The sequence below is a fragment of the Echiichthys vipera genome (genome assembly GCF_963691815.1).
Source record: "Echiichthys vipera genome assembly, chromosome: 12".
Classification (NCBI taxonomy): domain Eukaryota; kingdom Metazoa; phylum Chordata; class Actinopteri; order Perciformes; family Trachinidae; genus Echiichthys; species Echiichthys vipera.
In genome coordinates, this window is record NC_139837.1 from 5625349 (window position 1) to 5645370 (window position 20022).

Genomic DNA, 20022 nt, shown 5'->3' on the forward strand with positions numbered 1-20022 from the left:
GCTCTTAGGAGTAAAATTATTTTGCAGATTCGTTGAGCATTGGAGGTAATGATGCATGGTATTGCGGTGGAAGGCATAAAGGGGAAATTCTGCTGTATGGAGATGTTTTGTTTAATCCATTGCCCAAATATCTGGTAAACTCTCAAATGAATAAATCTTGGGCTTAAGATACTCAGCACTTTCTGTACTGGACCGCAAAGACTCTTGGAGATGCTGCAAAGGAAATGAAATATTGTTCTGAAATGGTTCATGCGGGAAACACAGATCATCATTTTCAAACAATTATGATTAACTATATTTTGGCTCTTGAAGCGATCAAGTCCATTCCTGGAGAAATCCTGACATTTGAGAGTACTCACATCTTGCTACCCTGAAGCTTGAATACATTTCATTTTTGGGAATTTCATTATGACTTCCTTCCAGACCATTATTTACAGATTGCACTTGTGCTTCTTCAGTCCCAAGTTCAATTTTATTTAGTTAGGATTTTTGTGTTCTCCTGTATTTCTAATGTTGTTGACAATACCGTGGATCAGCTTTCACCAGCAATGTTTTGTTTCCATTTGTGTTTGTGCCGACTAGCACCTACCTGGAGCTTCACAACCGCTGTAAAAACAGGCTAATTATGTATTGTAGCTTAATTAACATGACAATAAAGACACTGGCTTGCAAACAGCTGGCAACTGTTTGACAAACCACACTGCAAGCCTTCTTCTATGTGTGGCCTTTACACACCAGCACAGTGAAGCAAATTCATACCACAGCATGAGGATACGTTCCTCCTAAGCCTTTAGGAATAGTTGCTTAAAGTCATTTCCATACAAATGACCAATATATTATACAAGGGTTTATTTTTCTCTCCAAATTAACTATTTCAGTTCATCTTTTTGTGTGTGTTTATTCTACTGCCCTAAGCCCGTTTTCTACATTTACATATTCCTCTCATAGGTAGCCCCAGCGGGAAGTGTTAATTCCCAGCTTTACTCGCCAGTAAACAATAGCACCACTGTCTCATGTCCTGAAATATTGACTGTAGAGGCAGAAATAGCACCCGCTTCTCGATTGGATATATTGATGGCAACACATACAGTAGGGCATGTATGGTATCTGAGCAACCGTCCTTTAAAAGAAACAACTAACACTCTGTTTCTAGAGATAATGGCCAATTATAGCAGATGCTGTTTAGCTTATAGTTGTCAGAAGAATTGGCCAAGACAGCAGGAAAGAATGATTTAACATGACCAGACATTTCCAGTCTAGTGCAAGTGAAAGTGTTTTAAAAGCTTAATAGCCGAATAAAAAGGGCTGAGATGTGCTTCAGATATTTGTAAGTCAGGGCTGCATATCCACCCGTTGTATGGCCACAGTATTGTGTCATATTTCCAATATTGAAACATTTATGTGAAGGTAATAAAAGTGTTGAGCTCCCCACGGCGACTGGCATCCACCTTGCCGAAGTGTCACCATTATAAGTGATTCTGAATCACTGCCAGCTGCAGTGGCACTGTAGCATGATTGATCCTGCGCTCTCTGATCTCCTGTAGAAGCTGGAAGGAGAATTTCCCCTTTTTTGGCATCAGTAAAATAACACCTAATAAAAAGCTGTACTCTATTTTTTGTGGCCATCTTTATTGTTGCTATAATGGTGTTGCTTTTTAGTTTAGAGCTGTTAAGATGTGTTGCATAGTTTTGTAAACGACTCCTCAGGTGTCGGTGAAAGGGTAATTTTACTAATTGGTAAATTTTCGTTCTATTTTTGGCTTGAGGCAGGAGCGGTATTTTAAAAGATACAGCCACACCATTCTGCACTAGTTTCATTCAACAAAAAATATCTCTTTCACAGTTGAAGGGCGTGAAGTGACCATGAAAGACATTGGCTTTGGTGAGAGGCACTAGAACCAGACTTATGCTTTTCTGTCTTATTGGCTGTCTCACGACGGCAGCCTCTGGCACTGGGTTGATTCATTACTTTGAACAGAATTTCATCCGTCTCAAGCTGGATGTATCATACAATATCAGGTCGTGTCACGCATTCACTACTGACATGACTCGCTTTACACTCAATAATTAGCTTTGTGATGTAGCCTGATGACAGAAGTTTGGCTCTTCAAAATTGTTTTTCCTGCTATCAAATTGTTCTAGCCACGACAAAAGGAGACTTTTGACATGCAGTCATTATAGCCAAAGTAATCCTGTTTTCTTTACTTCAATTCTCCAGCTTCAAAACATGACAAAATACTCATTTGTGCAGCACCACCAGAGTAACAATTACCAAGCCTATTTTCAACTTGCTTCATGTTGTCTGCACCGTCATACCAATATGTTCAGGACAGTTTGAGTCCTAAATCCAGTCGTGTTAAAGCCCATCAGATGCCAAAACATCACACAACAGTTTAATTTACTAAATTGGGGTGGGTTGGGGGGGTGCTGTTTTTTCACACAGTGCTGTTTTCTGTCTGGATGTGGCTTTGGGTGGTGTAACAGGTCTGTGTTAAAAAATGTAAGGAGCTACATTGTTGGGTGTCTATTGGTTCAGGTACCAATGCAAAATAACCGTTTCACTGTCCAGTGTAAAAACACCTGGTGACAACAGCACCAACAGCGAGCTGCAGGATACACAGACTGTTGTTACACTGAAGATACACCAAACACGCATGTATTGACACTTAGGGCGCACTCACACTGTCCTTCCGCACCACGACCCGGGCTTTAGGGTACTTGTCCCCCCTCCCTCTCCCCCCGCGCCCCAGCCCCGTTTGTACTCACACTGCCAGGGCCGGCCAATGCTTCTTGCTGTCCATACGCCATCACGCCGTAACACGTCACACGCATTGATCGCGTGTGTGTGGCTTTGTTTACAAATCTTTCCGTAGACCTCGGAGTTTTTGTGCGTCTTGTCGACAATTTTTGAATCTTTTCATCGACCAAATCTGCAGTAAACACTCCACCTCCGCATCACACCAACGTGAACCTTTCACCGCCATTGTTGTTGTTGTTAAATGTCCGCGCATGGTCCGTCCTTCTATTTTCTATGTCCGAACAGGCAGACATAACGCTACTGCCGTAGGGCTCGTGCGCACGCTCGTGCTTGTACACGTGCGCACGCTCGTGCTCGTACATGTGCAAACGGCTCCGCTAAAGCCCACCTCTTTCAAGGCCCGCTGCCGGCTGGTATGCGCGGAACGGGTGCACTCACACTGCTTAAAGGTACTAGGCTTTAGCAGAAAAAACGGTTTTGGCCCGGTACAGAACGACAGTGTGAGTGCGCCCTTAATCAATCCTTTTCACATATAATAGTAACCGTCACCCGTTAAAAAAGCATTTAAAAAAAAGATCAATGAGCCGCAATTTTATACAGAGCCATGAGATTCGATTCCCATCAAAGAGCCGGAATTCCCGTCACTATTTCAGGTTAAACTATGTTCCAGGTTGACACTACATTTCTCCCGCTGAATCCACCTGTTTTGACCCCCTTACATGTGAAGACACGCAACTTGTAATGCACGGATGTTTGTGGTCATCAAGGAGAAACCTTTCTAAAAATAACTTTCACCAGGAGCCCTGTAAGAGTCTGTAAGTCAGAATTCATGGAGCACTGATTGGATCTGTAACTGGTCCCATTCTGTTCTGTGGTCCCTCCTGTCTCCACTCAGCCAATCAGATATGCCGTCACCGCCGGGCTTATGACCCACACCAGTTTCTATAGCAACGCCGGCCTGCCTCCTAGAGAACATGTCATGCATGTTAAGTGGTTCTCAGATGCTCGCTCGTTGTCTCTCTGTCTTGCTCACTTTTTTAAGTAGACACACACATATATATACACACACACACACACACACACACACACACACAGACGATGAGCCAGGAGACGAGAGATAGTTAACATAAGTGTTGGTTTAAGTGTCTCTGAAGCGGCACTCATAACTGCACCGCCTAACCCTTCGGTATGTCTGTTTAAGCATCAGTGGCTGCTGTTACATGCTGAATATGTTATCACTAAATTAATTTCTTACAACTCGAAGCATAAAATAATCATTCACAGTATAAAAGAGGAACTCAACAGCTCAGCATCTGCGTAAGTGTAGATACTAGTGCAGCATTTTAGCCGACAAAGATGAGCAATTTCTCACAACGATATAAAGGTTTTTACTTTTTTTACTCTTCTCCAATAAGAGATTTGTATGATCAGTTTTTGGATCAGACTCTTAGGGCGCACTCACACTGTCCATCCATACCGTGCCCAAGCAAGTTTTACGGGTAATGCCTCGTTCGTTTGACCAGTGTGAGTGCAACCGCGCCTAGCTGCGGCCAGCTTGCCGGCCACGGGCCGTTTGGGAGAGGTGGGCTTTAGTAAAACACGTTTGTACATGTGCGAGCACGAGCGTGCTCACGTGTACGAGATCGAGGCCTACGGCGGCTCTGACGTCATTTCCTGTGCGCCTGTTTGGACAAGGAAAAAAAAAACAGACCATGCGCGGACATTTAAAACAATGGCGGTGAAAGGTTCACGTTGGTGTGACGTGGAGGTGGAGTGTTTACTGCAGATTTGGTCGATGAAAAGATTCAAAAACAGACGACAAGACGCACAAAAACTCAGAGGTCTATGGAAAGATTTGTAAACAAAGGGACGCATCGCGATGACGTCAATCAATGCGCGTGACGACATATGGACAGGCAAGAAGCATTCGCGCGAGGCCCAGGCAGTGTGAGTACAAACGGCCTGGTCTGCGGGGGGAGAGGGAGGGGGGGGGGGGTGCCCGGGGCGCGGTACGGACGGACAGTGTGAGTGCGCCCTTAGAGATTTTCAGAAGCTAACCAACACCTCTGTGTCAAAGCAAAACAACCTGTACAAAACACTATTTGCTCCAAACAGAGATCCTTATCACAGTTTATATGGCTGTTTGCCACTAATGTTCTCCATAAACCAGGTGTAATTTCTGTTGGCCTGCCCTCTCTGTTTAAAGTGGCTATTAAGTTTTATTACTCTAACTGGAATGTAATTCATTTTCTTTATTTAGCGATTATTGAGTTCAGCCCAGGTGAAGTTTCTGAACAAGCTATTAGAGATCAAGCTCTGCCGATCCTGTTAGGCATCCTTTTGAGATGTACAGACACAAATATAGTCTGCCACACCACACTGAATGTCAGGGCAAATGTTTTTAAATGCTTGAAACGGAGAAGCTGTCCTCCAACCAGCTCCAGCTGTTAAACCGTGTGCACTCTTATTGTCAGATTTAAACTCCTTCGCTGGCTGGGTGTGCATTTGTGCTTAATAGTGATAATATTTAACTCTTTTCAAAACACTGTTACAAATGACTTCACATAGGGTGACAATACACATAAATACACAAGCACAACCTAATGAAACGGCAAAGACGAATCACTATAAAAAGGCAGACAACCCACAGATTGTCAGATTGTTGTTTGTGTTAACGAGTGAGAAAAAAATCTTTCAGTACAAGAAAATAATCAGCACAAATCAGTCGTGTCTTGTACAAGTTCCTGTAAAATGTCTTCTGCTGTCTTTCAAGGCATTTAGGATATCCGCGCTGTGCTGAGCACTGAGCAACTGATCAGAGCCCACGATGCAAGTGCTGCACGAGTGGTTTCAATATGACAGGATGCATTGGTAAAACGTGAGGCTTTCCTAATGACATTCATAACGTTTGCTGTTTGACACTTAGCTGCAACAAGCAATTCCCACCTGCAGATTTTTGCTGTTTGTTTTTCTTTTACCTTTCTCCCTTGCAATAATTAAACAAGTAAATTCTTCTATTCTTGCTTTTTTTTTTCATGTCGTTAGTTATAGGTTTGGACCCAAAACTTGACTCATTAGATAGTGTGTTTCCCAGAACCACAGCGGGCGCTTTCAAAACATACCTGGCAGGTGATTGGATGAACTTTTCTGTCTATCAAACTCTCACCACTAAAGTATGTCATCCATTTCTTTCAATACAGAAAAACTCTCCGGTTCTGATCAAACTGATGCTACGCTGCATCTAAGCTAACATTTTTAGGAATGAATCGTCGCCTCTCGCGTCTTTTTGTGAATTTGGGAAATGATCAAATCTTGAGCTGAAAAGGTTTAGGAGCCCCTGGTATAGTGACCCACAAATGTGTGAGGTAACGGGCATCTATTAGATTAAAGTAAGCCTGTGAATGTTCTGTTATCCCCAAAGCAATTTCAGTCAAAAGCAACTGGACTCGGTTATTTGTCTAGGAAGACGTCTCACCTCTCATCCAAGAGGCTTGGCTATACCAGGGGCTCTCTGGTGGGTCCAGTCCCAGCCTGGTCCTGGTCCTGGTCCAGTCCCAGCCTGGTCAGATGCGTACATGAACTGATGAAGCCTCTTGGATGAGAGGTGAAACGTCTCCCTAGACAAATAACCAAGTCCAGTTGCTTTTGACTGAAATTGCTTTGGGGATAAGATTAAAGTAAACTACAGCTAAATGTATCTGTCAATCAATTGCTCCACCTTTTTACAGCGAAAAGGCCCAAAATCCACTGTTTCTGGCGGCTCAGATGTGAATATTTGCATGTTTTCTTATTATTCTGTAATGATAACTGTAATGCCTTTTTGGGTTTTCTCTGTAACCTTTGTGACCACATGTTGATCAGTTAACAGGGACAACATCGCTCAGTTCAAGGCAGAGACGGTCACAGATTGTGCTCCTTTACAGAACCATAATATCTTTGGTCAGGACAGTGGTGCTGATATCCCTATGTCACAGAGCAGTGAAAAGAAAACGGGCTTTTCATGTATTATTCATTTCTGCTCTGGGCAGTAACTGTTATTTTAAGATTGGGATGTATCTATTGAGTGTTTGTTTTTCATGTGGTTAGAGTAAAGGGGTGAGAGAGGTGCAAAGTGAATACAGTTGGCAGCTTCTATCCTATCCTCCAATAATTGAGGAAAAAGTTTGGAAGACTCACTGCAAATTATTCATAGCCTCCTGTTGAGGCGGCTACAGTCTGTGTGTGTGTGTGTGTGTGTGTGTGTGTGTGTGTGTGTGTGTGTGTGTGTGTGTGTGTGTGTGTGTGAGAGTGTGAGAGTGTGAGAAAGCCAGAGTGTGCCAGCATGTTGAGGAAACGAGGAAAGCCAATATGCGTTGAGGATTATTTAGTTGTTGGTCGATAATGGTCAGGCTCCCTTCACACACACACACACACACACACACACACACACACACACACGCCCTTTTCCTCTTCCTCTGAGAAACAAACGTGACACAAGAGTTGATTCAAATGAAGAAACATAATCTCATGATTAAAGGGATTGCGGTAGAGGCTTAGCAGGTGAGACAGTGGTGGAATTACACATTAAGAGCTCCCCTGTTGTCAGTGATCTAAAGCTCCACGGCCGTAGCTTTAATCCAGTACTTTCCCTACATTTTGTGACTGCTTGTTATTAATGAGTTATAAAGAAGTGCTGATTACCAGACTCATGTGTCTCAAGCAACTGGAGATGCAATATCATTTGATTATGTTCTTACGGTGCCCTGCATCTACATCTTATTATTTTCCGCTACAGCTGGCTCTCTAAATGATGTGTTAATGTGTTCTAGTGGGATACATCCTCATTTTAAAATCACTCACAATGATTAGACAAGACTAAATGAGGTGATAATTAATTAACACCAGCTTCTTTGTTCATTGTCCTGTCAATTACAGCCAGATTTACAGTCCCCCGCGTCCCACGTCTCCGCAATAAAGTTTCGTTTTTTAACAGGAGTCTGTGCAGATCCTCAGGTGTTTAGTGTGTGTCCCTGTCTCCGTGTTGTTTACCTTTACTGTGAGTTCTGTTTGTTTGTTCACATTCCTGCGTCCCGATTCAGATTCGTCAGTGTGCTCGTGTGTGCCCCTGGCCTTAGTGGGCGGACTTTGTAGAGTACAGAACAGCCAGGATAAGGGAAATGAGTCCTAGGCTAACAATGTAGTGTGGGGACTGTAAAGCCGGTCTCTCCAGTACAGTGGTTACATGATTTAAGCTGGGATGTGAATTTTGTGTGCTTGTGTAGGTGGAATATCTGTTATAGACTGTGCTATGTTTTGTTTTAATTCTTAAATGCAGCGTTAAAAATATTGTCGTGTTTGATGATAAATGAGGACGGTTGTATCATATATAGTTATAAAACCTTAGTGGTGGTTTTGCTTGCTTGTTTGTTTTTTATTATAACTATCACAGGCAAACATCTAAATCATGGGTGTCAAACTGATCCAGTAAAGGGCCGCTGTGGCCGCAGGTTTTCATTCCAACCAATCAAAAACACACCTGGTCCAACAAATCAACTGTGTGAAGACAGTTCAGGTGATTGAGTAAGTCGAGTCAGGTGTGTTCCTGCTTGGTTGGACTGAAAACCTGCAGCCTTTACTGGATCAGTTGTACACCCCTGATCTAAATAAAGATTTACTCATACGGAGTTTATATCACAAGTGCCTTGTGTTGGTTTGAGTTTATTTACCCAGGTGTCAGCCTTTACACATTACAGTCCCACTCTTATTTTTATTAAAAATCCCCCTAATGCTGGAGCAGGGCTTATGTGTGCAGAACAACACATCCAGGCCAAAAAGCAGGTGGATTTGTTCATGTTTATTGTGGTGTAAAGTTACGTTTTCAACCTTGTCCAACCAAGGATTATGTTTCCTTCACCGTTTATATGTGCGGCCACGTCAGCTGCATCAGGCCTCTAAATCCCTTTGTAGGTTCAGTATCTGTGCAGCAGGAATATCAAGTGTCAAAATCGATTTAGTGCATCATGTGCATGTCAGATCACAGCCGTTTACACGCTTCTGCCTCTGTGGGCTCTGCCTTTTGAAGTTTGAGCTTGGAAATATGACAGCCGACTTCTGATTTTATTATTAAATATGAACACAACCAACTAAACCACAATTACTGACCTATGTGCTTGACTAAAAATAGACGTTGTGGTTGTACCAATTGAAATCCTGTGCTCACAGTCTTGTTCAGATGACAACCTGGTGGTGAGAGACAGATAGAGAAGACTGTGTGGGTGTGTGTGTGTGTGTGTGTAGTTCAATGTGCTAAAACAGGGGGCTCTCTTGCCCATGCTATTCCTCAGTACAGACACTGTGTGGAAGATCATATTTAAATACACACTCTCTTAGCCTGCCCCCTACTGTTGCCCAGACCTATTTCAAACACACACCTATACACTCACACACACTCTGGGGAAAATACACCCTTAAAACACATTGTAAGTGATCAGAACGGGACTGGACCTGAGCTGCAGGTTAAATGAGTGTTGGGGGATTTTTCTAAACCCACTTCTCCCAGTTAAAACTCAATTAAGCACTTTGGAGATCCACTTTGGCCAGAGGACTTTGTGGATCATACTGCCTCCTGTGGTTAAGAGAAGTATTGCTCCTCCTCTGCTCTCTGCTCTCATTAGCATATGAACAGGTCTATATCTAATGTTATAATTAACTTAGCTGCCAGTCTTCTCATTGTGAATTTACCCTCACTTAAATCATTGGCTGCACGGCATTTTTGGGATTGTTTCATTGAGGTTGCATCATTTGTGGCACCTGGGAATTTCCACTACTCTGAAAAGGGTTTCTAGAAATTATATTTATCTTCAGCGCTTGTTTACCAAACACTAAATTTCACTTTTTATTTATTTTTATTTTTTTTACCAGGGGGCATTAAGTCAAAGCACCTATTTGCCTTCTGTATAATACTTTCCCATGTTTAAGATGGTGTCATTTCACGCTTTAAGCCGACCATACTCTTAATTTAATAAAAGAAGCCTCCTTATTATGGTCAAATTTCAAACCGTTTTCAGGGTTATGTCTGAAATTGTTTATCAACAACACCCCTGTGTACAAATCCTCACTACACACCCCACAATATTTTGCTGTTGTAGTTCTCAAAGTGGCCAGTTGGTGTCCTCCTCTCCCCATGTCCACCTCCACAGCCTGAGTCCAAGATTGAACTGTCTCTGCTTTCTGGGACATTTTACAATCGCGAAACTTCTGACACTGAGCGTTCACACATCCTATAAACCGTCCAGTGTTTACTCAAGTTCAAATCCATGCAGAGCAGTTATTGGTCCCAGTTTTGTCTAATAAATCATCCGTGGTTTGAGGCGACCAGTAATAACTTGACAGCTTCCCTTAAGTATCTAAAGGGGGCATTTGTTTATGTGCACACAAAGTACAGGCACAACGAGCACCTGTATCATTAGTGGTTGTTACTGGTGTGAAATGTGTTTTAATGATAATTTCTCTTTGTCTCTTGTTTTCTTCAAGGAGCTGAAGAGAGTTAGGTGCCAGCAAGTTGAGTGCAGTCCGTCCTGGAGCCTCTCCTCCCTGCCCTTCCAGAACTCCCCCCCTCCCCAACCGAGCTGCCGTCCTGAGCTCACACCTTTGGACCTGGAACCAAACTCAGTCCTGAAGACACACACAAATAAACTTACACACCTCGCCGCCAGCCCCACTAACCAGGATGATCACCTCTGAGCTCCCCGTGCTGCAGTGAGTGAAACACACAGTTGAGAGAAAAATAAAACTGCCTTCATTCACAGTGCTGTAGAAAAAGCGCTTTTTGTACACAAGTTCTGTGTTATTAGTTAGGAGTGGATGTTATTGGTAACCGCTCTGTGGCCCTTGATGAAACTTGTCTAAACCTTTGTTTTAAACTTGTAAATGACTCACATTTGTGTCTGCATAAACATGTGATCTTTGTGCAGTATACGTAGTATATGTATACCTCACTTAAACATGTACTTTGGTTTGCTTTTCATAGTTTTACTTTGTGGATGTGGATGAATAAAAGCTTTTGTATTCATAGGAGTCATATGTGTTTTGCTCTCTCAGGGACTCTTCCAATGAGTCTGGGGCAACAGACGCAGTGGGTTTAAGTATGAGCTTGAGTGAGATGGAAGATCCAGAGGTGAAAGGCAAGAAGAAGAGAGGGAGGCCTGGAAAACAAGCCCCGGTATGAGTCTGTTTCAGTGGAGTATGTGTTAAGAAAGAGAGAGTGTGTGCGTGTGTCTCGTATAACTTGTGCCTTATCCCCACAGGCAGCCAAGAAGCCTCGGAAGACACCGGCAGAAAAGGCTGTGGGCGTAACACGGGGGCGAGGGAAAGCCAATGGTGTGGCTCAACATAATGGTGACGGCGGAGACCCCGTCACTTTGTTTGAAGTGGTCAAAATGGGCAAGAGCGCCATGCAGGTGGGTGATTATAGTTGTGTTTTTAACTCGTCCCTCTCCTGTGTAACAGGGTAGAATTTTCCAATGGGGGAAGCATTTGAAAATGTCGCCGTTGTAATTGTGTGTTTCTTTCTGTGTGTGTGTGTTTGTGTGTGTGTGTGTGTGTGTACAGTCCGTGGTGGATGAGTGGATCGAGTCGTATAAACAGGACAGAGACTTGGCGCTGCTCGATCTCATCAATTTCTTCATCCAGTGCTCAGGGTGCAAAGGTAAGATTCGTAAAACTGCTGAACAATCATGCACTGGAATCTGTCGTTTTGTGCACACGTGTCGAACAGCTGGTCATTGTTGTTTGGTAACCAGGCACTGTGAGGATCGAGATGTTCAGGAACATGCAGAACGCAGAGATCATCCGCAAGATGACTGAAGAGTTTGATGAGGTAACTGTCTGCTTGTCGAGTTGTTGGTTTGAAAGGATGTACTGCTTACAAGCAAGGACGATATGTTACCTTTGTACACAGTATGGGCTCTTACAAGGTCCTGCTTATAGCAGGAATACATCTCCACAGGATAATAAAGGCTTTAAATGGATTCAATACTTATTCTCCTTGTCTGTATCGACAGCTCAAAACTGTTTGTTTTTACATTCAGTTAAAGATTTAAAGCTTGAACAGAAAAAAACAGAAAATAAGGTGTTTTTAAGTGGTTGCAGTGTGATTTAAATCACACAATAACAGATGAAAATCACTCTGACCTTCTCCCATTAGTTTTCAGTTTTTACATTTTTTCTTTTACCAGCACATCTTATAACATAGTAGTAACATTGTAGTAACAGATTCTGGTCTTCCCTCCCACCCTGGACACTATCTGTTTGAACCTCTCCCCTCTGGCCGGAGGCTGCGGTCCATCAGGACCAAAACCTCCCGCCACAAGAACAGTTTCTTCCCCTCTGCCATCAGGCTTTGGATCTCTGTTAAAGACACTTAACTGTCATACGTTATATTAACGTACCCAAATCACAGGTGTTATATTAACACCCCCCCTCCCCCTTTTTTTTTTCAATGGACACTTTAACTTGCACACTACCACCTGCACTGGTCATACAAATACAGTCACTTATATTTCATGTATATAATTCAATGCCATATGTTTAGTTTGCTTGTGTTCATGTTTATATTTATGTAGGCACTGTCAAATCGAGTCGAATTCCTTGCAATGAAAATTGTCTGGCAATAAACCTGATTCTGATTCTGATTCTGATTCTGATGAGAACCAGACATGTGTTCAGAAAATTATAGCAAGTAACCAGAATGAGCAAAGAAGTCCATGTCACTGAAAAACATGTCCCCAGCACACACGACAACCATCGGTTTAATCAGCAAATAATTGTTCTGAAATGGTCAGTTGTAAATGACAAACCTGTTATCGGTTAAGAGTCAGCCCCTAAAGGTGGCACAGTTCGTCTGCTGTCTGAGCACAAGAGGGACAATATTTATTAAAAGCAACTTGACACTGAAGTGAATGATGGGTTGGTCTCGCCGGTACAGACGCTTGAACCAGATCATTCTGATGATTAACAATGAAGTCCCTCTGATCGCTACGTTTCTGTCAACAGGACAGCGGGGATTATCCCCTCACCATGCCAGGGCCCTTGTGGAAGAAGTTCCGCTACAACTTCTGCGAGTTCATCAGCGTTTTGATCCGCCAGTGCCAGTACAGCATCATCTACGACGAGTACATGATGGACACGGTGATCTCCCTCCTCACCGGGCTGTCGGACTCTCAAGTGCGAGCCTTCAGACACACCTCCACACTAGCAGGTAACGACACAGGCTTTGTGAGGACTGCAGACGTTTATTTGTACTGCGCGTTGCTAAACAGTAATTAAATGAGTTACGCACTCCCTCACATGGTCAGTGAATTATGACACCACTATTGCTTTTTTCGGTAGCGCTACATCTCACAAGTGGCAGTGGCTTGAAAAGTTGTTTGATTCTTGCATTTTTTTACTTCCCCACAATAAAAATGGAAGGATCACTACGATCCCTGTGATTGTACAAATGAATCTATGCTTTTTGTCACATCAAAAATGTGCTTCCCGCTTTCAAGTCTGAAGCATTTAACTGTGTATCTATTAGAGATCCTTGCACATATACTTACACATATTTTTGTGTCTTCATAGCGATGAAGCTGATGACGGCGCTGGTGAACGTGGCGCTGAACCTGAGCATTCACCAGGACAACACCCAGAGACAGTACGAGGCTGAGAGGAACAAGATAGCCGGCAAACGAGCCAATGAGAAGCTGGAGCTGCTGCTACAGAAGAGGAAGGAGGTCAGCTGGTTTGCTCAATGTGACTTTTCAGATTGAGATTCATTTGATGTTGCATATAAAGAGTCTAAAGCTTTTTATTCAGAGCTTTCACGCTTAGAGCTGAAACTAATGCTTAGCTTAGTGTATCATAGCATCTTCTGTTAATTAGGATTTACAGCTGTTGAGCTCGTTGGAATATTATGCTATATATATATATGTATATAAATATATATGATAAAATGTTAAATGTCCACAGACTGTCTCGCCTAAAACGTGTTGTTTTTGTCTTTGCAGCTTCAGGAAAACCAAGATGAAATAGAGAATATGATGAACTCCATCTTCAAGGGAATCTTTGTGCATCGCTACAGGTACACTGTGCATATCGATGATGATCAGTTTGGTTAGGTTTAGGCAACAACACTGGGTGCTAATAGCATGTTTGGCTACTGACACCAGGGAGCTGAAATCATCTGCCTCTATAATGATAATAGTAATAATGACGATGGACGTGTACTCTTTATTTTTTAGGGATGCAATTGCAGAAATCCGAGCCATCTGTATTGAGGAGATCGGAGTGTGGATGAAGATGTACAGCGATGCTTTTCTTAATGATAGTTACCTGAAATACGTTGGTTGGACACTACACGATAGGGTAAGCACACAGGCGTAACACCTCCGCTCTGTTTTATTTGTTTGTTTTTTTCTCACATTTCGTCCAATTGAAGGTATGACTGTAACCCACTAGAATCTGCTTTTAACTCTCTCTCTATCTCTCTTTTGCAGCAAGGAGAGGTGCGTCTGAAGTGCCTGAAGGCTCTGCAGAACCTGTACACGAACCGAGAACTGTTTCCCAAGTTAGAGCTGTTCACGAACCGCTTCAAGGTAACACCCGCAAGAATAGGAATAACAGTAGCACTGAGTAACACTTAGATTTCTCTTGCAATTCTGTTTGTTTATCCCTGTTCTTTTCCCCGTTCAATTATATCTGTCAGGATCGTATCGTATCAATGACGCTGGATAAGGAGTATGATGTGGCTGTGGAGGCAATCAGACTGGTCACACTTATCCTGCAGTGAGTCATTTCAATGCTTTTTAAACTTTTTTTCCAAGCCTACACAAACTCTGGAGTGTTGCACTGTTTTCAGTCGTTCATAATGGGTCTTAGGGCGCACTCACACTGTCCTTCCGCTAGGGCCAAACCGTTTTTTCAGCTAAAGCCTGACCAGTGTGAGTGCACCCGCTCCGCGCGTAACTGCGAGAGAGGTGGGCTTTTGTAGAGCGTGTTTGCACATGTACGAGCACGAGTGCGGGCACGTGTACGAGCACGATGCCTACGGCGGTTCTGACTTAATTTATGTGCGCCTGTTCGGACATAGAAATTAGAAGGAGGGACCATGCGCGGACATTTAACAACAACAACAATGGCGGCGAAAAGGTTCACGTTGGTGTGATGCGGAGGTGGAGTGTTTACTGCAGATTTGGTCGGATGAAAATATTCAAAAACAGTCGACAAGATGCACAAAAACGGTCTTTGGAAAGATTTGTAAACAAAGAGACGCATCGCGATGACGTCAATCAATGCGTGTGACGTGTTACGGCGTGATGCAGATGGACAGCGAGAAGCATTTGCATGAGGCCCTGGCAGTGTGAGTACAAACGGGCCTGGGGCGCGGGGGGAGAGGGAGGGGGGACAAGTACCCTAAAGCCCGGGGCACGGTGCGGAAGGACAGTGTGAGTGCGCACTTAATCACATAATGGCCAAGTCATTAAAATACTTATTAAGGGTAACAAGTCAGTAGACAGGTGCTTACTTGAACTTTGACATCAGGAATAATACTGTTTGTCTGTCAACCAGGAACTTAACTAGGGTTGTACTGCAGGGTCAATTTACTTGCATTGAGCACGCTTTGGCCCACAAATACCCTTTATATGTTTAATAGTTTATTTTAATACAACTCGTATTCCCTGGATTTCCTTTTTCGACTGAACAAAGTGAGAAAAGTCCTGCATCATTACTTTTGATTCTCATGGTCCTTCATTTTTGCTGAGGGGACACTGTGGTACAAGTTTGAATCTTTGTGTCGAGCGTAACTCATCCTGATGAGTTTTCCGTTGCAGGGGCAGTGAGGACGCCTTATCCAATGAGGACTGCGAGAATGTGTACCACCTGGTTTACTCTGCACACCGACCAGTGGCAGTTGCTGCTGGAGAGTTCCTGCACAGGAAGTGAGTCCATCTCGATTATTTAACTGAAAAGAATTCTGACTCAATATAATGTTGAGCTTTACTTTTAGTTGGATCTCATTTCATGTCATTTTTCTCTCTCTCTGTCAGATTGTTCAGTCGTCATGACCCACAGGCAGAAGAAGCTCTGGCTAAGCGCAGAGGGAGGAGCAGTCCCAACGGAAACCTCATCCGCATGTTGGTGCTCTTCTTTCTGGAGAGTGAGGTAACACATGATTAACACATGATGAATTGTGCACAAAGGTACTTTATGTTTTAAGATAAACATCTTTGCTGTTTTTAAGTAATATCTTAACATTATATCCTAAGAACAAAACATCAATAGCGACACTAAGCATGGGGATGTTCTCATTCGTCCAGGTCGTCGTTTTTCTCAAAGCAATTTCAGTCAAAAACAACTGGACTGGTTGTTTGTCTAGGAAGACGTTTCACCTCTCATCCAAGATGATGAAGCCTCTTGGATGAGAGGTGAAACGTCTTCCTAGACAAACAACCAGTCCAGTTGTTTTTGACTGAAATTGCTTTGAGGATCAATAGCGACACTACTTAAAATGAGAAAAGAAATCCTAAAAACAACAACAATAAAGAGACAATTAAGTCAAATATGTCTCATTTGAGTGACCTAATTGTTTGATGCCATTTTACTCTGCTAGTACGAAATGTCCCCATTTCTATGGTTGATTAAAAATGGTGGATTTCAGCTCTAACATGTCACAAAATATCTCCAAAACCTGAGCCTGTGTATCGCCACTGATTTCCCACATCTATTTGATTCTTATTCACAAAGTCCCAGTTCAATTACATTTCCAATTAGATTCCATTCAATTAAGGATACTTCAGTTATGAAACCAACTTTATTTGGATATGAAATAAATTCTTCAAGAACTAATGCTGCAAATGGTACAAAGAACTCTCTAAGCTGGAGCATTATTGAAAATATTAACGTTTACATTAAGAACTCACCCCAAAGTAGTTGCATTACTATGCTTTTTATTCAACATGAATGCACTACAGCAGCAATACACACAATAAAGTGCAACTCTACTGTATAGACTCTGCAGACGGTGAGTATTGAGTGACATTTTCTTGAATTGAGGGAAATTGGCAACGCCAGTTTCTCCCTTGCCAAAATGTAACTTAGGAGGTGTATTTAACCCCTTCCCGACAAGCTAACATGACATGGTTGGTACTAATGGGTTCCTTACAGTGTCTAGTTTCGTCATGATACAAAAAGATTGCTTTTTTTAAAATTCATGAATCTATATTAGATAATTCAAATTAAGATTGATTTGTGTGTGTGTGTGTGTGTATGTGTGTGTGTGTGTGTAGCTCCATGAACATGCAGCCTACCTGGTGGACTCATTGTGGGAAAGCTCTCAGGAGCTGCTGAAAGACTGGGAGTGTATGACTGAACTTCTGCTGGAGGAGCCCGTGCAGGGAGAAGAGGGTAAGGCACACACACACACACACACACACACACACACACACACACACACTGTTCTGGTTCTCTCTTTGAAGCCTGTGAAATAGCTACTTGTCAAGCACAACATCACAGCCGAAAAACCAGACAGAAGAGATGATGTAATGAAACCTTATTCATTGAAACTCTTTCTTGGTCTCTCTTTTTTTAATCCCTTTAATCACTCTGTCTCTGACCTTTGCTGATGATCTGACTCTCTTTTTGTCTCCTCATTTCTCTCTCTCCTTTGTATCTGTCTCTTCCTCTCCCTTCCTTCTGTCCCTGCAGTGTTGTCAGACAGACAGGAGAGTGCTCTGATAGAGCTGACAGTGTGCACCATCCGACAGGCAGCAGAGGCACACCCACCTGTTGGCAGAGGCACCGGCAAACGGGTAGGTCAAGTATACACTCTACACTTCCACCGTTTACTTTGAATTTTACGTGAGTTGAGAAAAGGTGTGGCTGATGTGATGCGAGACATGTGGATGCTGTTAGCCCCCGTGTAGGGAACTAATTTGTCTTTATTTCGATTTTGGCAGTCGCACTTTGTTTGACAGGAGATCCGATTGACAGAATTCATTAAAAGCTGCTATATAACTAACTAATCCAAGTGCCAAGCGCTCAATTTGAAAAACTATATACAACGCTAAGAAAACCAAAGAGTTTGTATATTTAATAATTCTATATTTACTTCACGTTTTCTAATTTATTGTCAGCAAGCAGAGTATCCGTGGCAAATTTTGATTTCCACACATGAATAACTCTCCTGATCATAATGAGAGGACAGAATAGTCCATTATTGTACACCTTACTTCTTCATTTGACCTTAAGTTTTGTGTCTGCATGTCCAGGTGCTGACTGCAAAGGAGAGGAAGACCCAGATAGACGATAAGAACAAACTGACAGAGCACTTCATCATGGCACTGCCCATGCTTTTGTCCAAGGTAAGACCTGCCTGCAGTCCAGCCTGCAGTCTGCAGAGGGCCAGTGACACTGAATAATTAGAGTGCGCTGGGTGACGGATGTGTTTGTCGAAATAATTGATCAGGATGTGATTTATATGGTCGTGAGAAGTGTTATTGAATGTTTGCCACTCTGGACAAGTGTGGTGGCCAAATACTTAAAAAGTGATCTACCATTTTACTAATTGGTTGTCTGATGGCTTTGTCTTTCTCTTTTCTGCCTCTGTATTTCTGCTTGTGACTTCTCGTCTGTATGCTATAAGTCTGCTTTATCTAATTTCCACATCTCCGTCTCCTTCTCCACAGTACCAGGCAGACTCTGAGAAGGTAGCCAACCTGCTGCAGATCCCTCAGTTCTTTGACCTGGACGTGTACAGCGCCGGGCGCATGGAGAAGCACCTGGACGCCTTGCTGAAGCAGATCCGGCTGGTGGTGGAGAAGCACATCGAGATGGATGTGCTCGAGGCCTGCAGCAAGACCTACAGCATCCTCTGCTCCGAAGAGTACACCATCATGAACCGCGTGGACATCGCCCGCTCGCAGCTCATCGACGAGATGACAGATCGCTTCGCACACTCTGTGGAAGAGCTGCTGCAGGAGGTATGGCAGGAGGAGTAGTGTCTTTGAATTTCAGTCACTCGCTGCTCAGAAAGTGTGGACAATTTTTCGGAATATACAGTTTTAAGGTGTTCCGGTGGTTAAGGCGCACACATATAACATCAACATCCCTAGTGTTTGTGTACTAACGGGTGTTTGTTATTCTGCAGGCTGAAGAGGCCGATGATGACGATATCTACAATGTTTTATCTACGCTCAAGAGACTCACTGCCTTCCACAAGTAAGACTCTCTCTTTCCTTCTTCTTACTTCCATCTATCATAAGAGAACATAAAGAAGTGTTTGTGTAGCGCTAGATGAGTTTTGACATCGTAAAACACCAAATCATACTCTTTGAAGTTACTGAAAGCACTGGATGAAAACTTCCACTAAATAAACTTGATGGCTGAACACCTCCTATGAAATCTAATGTGTTTTCCTCTTGTTTCATGACTCAGTGCGCATGACTTGACACGGTGGGATTTATTTGGGAGCTGCTACCGGCTGCTGAAGGCAGGCATTGAGCAGGGCTCCATGCCAGAGCAGATAGCCGTCCAGGCCCTGCAGTGCTCCCACTACTCCGTCCTCTGGCAGCTGGTCAAGATCACGGAGGGGGCTCCCAGCAAGGTGCCGGACTCACCTCACTGACAGAGCTTTAACACCGCACACTCAGATCCCAGGTTCATCCTCAGCGAGGCTCAGATTTAAGACTGTGTCTGAGCATCGGTGGCCCAGAGGGACAGGAGCTTACTTATCTTTCTGCAGAGAGTGGCAGCTTAGGTGTCTCACTATCTCACTATCTCACTATCGGACAGGATGCTTACCTCCAATTCAGGGGCTTAACCCCAATCTATCTAATTAAAAACTTAAACACCGCACAGAGGCTTCAGATCCCAAGGCTGTTGTTTTGTGGTGGGTTAACGCTCAAGCCTCCAAAACCGTTTAACTCATAATCCACTGCTTTCAGACCCTTTTCTACAGTACAGCTGCAGCATGGTTTGTTCTGCACTCTCACCTCCAGCAGCTTAAAAAGTCCCATTTGCATCCAACATATGTCACTTTATTTCTCTGTTAAGTAAAGCTGCAACTGAAGGCTATTTTCTCTCAATCATTAATATTTCAATTATACAGAATATCTGGATATAAAATGGCCTTGCCTGAGAATGCTTCAAGATTAAAAATAGAAACAAAATTCAATTATAGTGTGTTGATCTTTATTAGTGCTCTCTGAGTCCTTTGACAGATGCAACCTGCGTCAACACAAAGAGTATTG

The 20022-nt window shown here is 43.1% G+C and overlaps 1 protein-coding gene across 2 annotated transcripts in view; it reads left to right on the plus strand.

Moving 5' to 3' along the window:
- The window catches only part of stag1a (STAG1 cohesin complex component a), a 47510-nt gene that overhangs the window by 21273 nt on the left and 6215 nt on the right, over nt 1–20022 (plus strand). For both annotated transcript variants that reach the window (XM_083924721.1, XM_083924722.1), the window contains exons 2-20: nt 10271–10495; nt 10838–10958; nt 11044–11196; nt 11348–11444; nt 11539–11615; nt 12791–12995; nt 13358–13509; nt 13783–13856; nt 14017–14140; nt 14272–14370; nt 14481–14560; nt 15607–15714; nt 15823–15937; nt 17062–17179; nt 17480–17583; nt 18043–18135; nt 18460–18753; nt 18921–18991; nt 19208–19376. In XM_083924721.1, coding sequence (XP_083780847.1) covers nt 10467–10495; nt 10838–10958; nt 11044–11196; nt 11348–11444; nt 11539–11615; nt 12791–12995; nt 13358–13509; nt 13783–13856; nt 14017–14140; nt 14272–14370; nt 14481–14560; nt 15607–15714; nt 15823–15937; nt 17062–17179; nt 17480–17583; nt 18043–18135; nt 18460–18753; nt 18921–18991; nt 19208–19376 — 2283 coding nt within the window. In that variant the 5' untranslated portion in view covers nt 10271–10466. The remainder of the gene's footprint in view (nt 1–10270; nt 10496–10837; nt 10959–11043; nt 11197–11347; nt 11445–11538; nt 11616–12790; nt 12996–13357; nt 13510–13782; nt 13857–14016; nt 14141–14271; nt 14371–14480; nt 14561–15606; nt 15715–15822; nt 15938–17061; nt 17180–17479; nt 17584–18042; nt 18136–18459; nt 18754–18920; nt 18992–19207; nt 19377–20022) is intronic.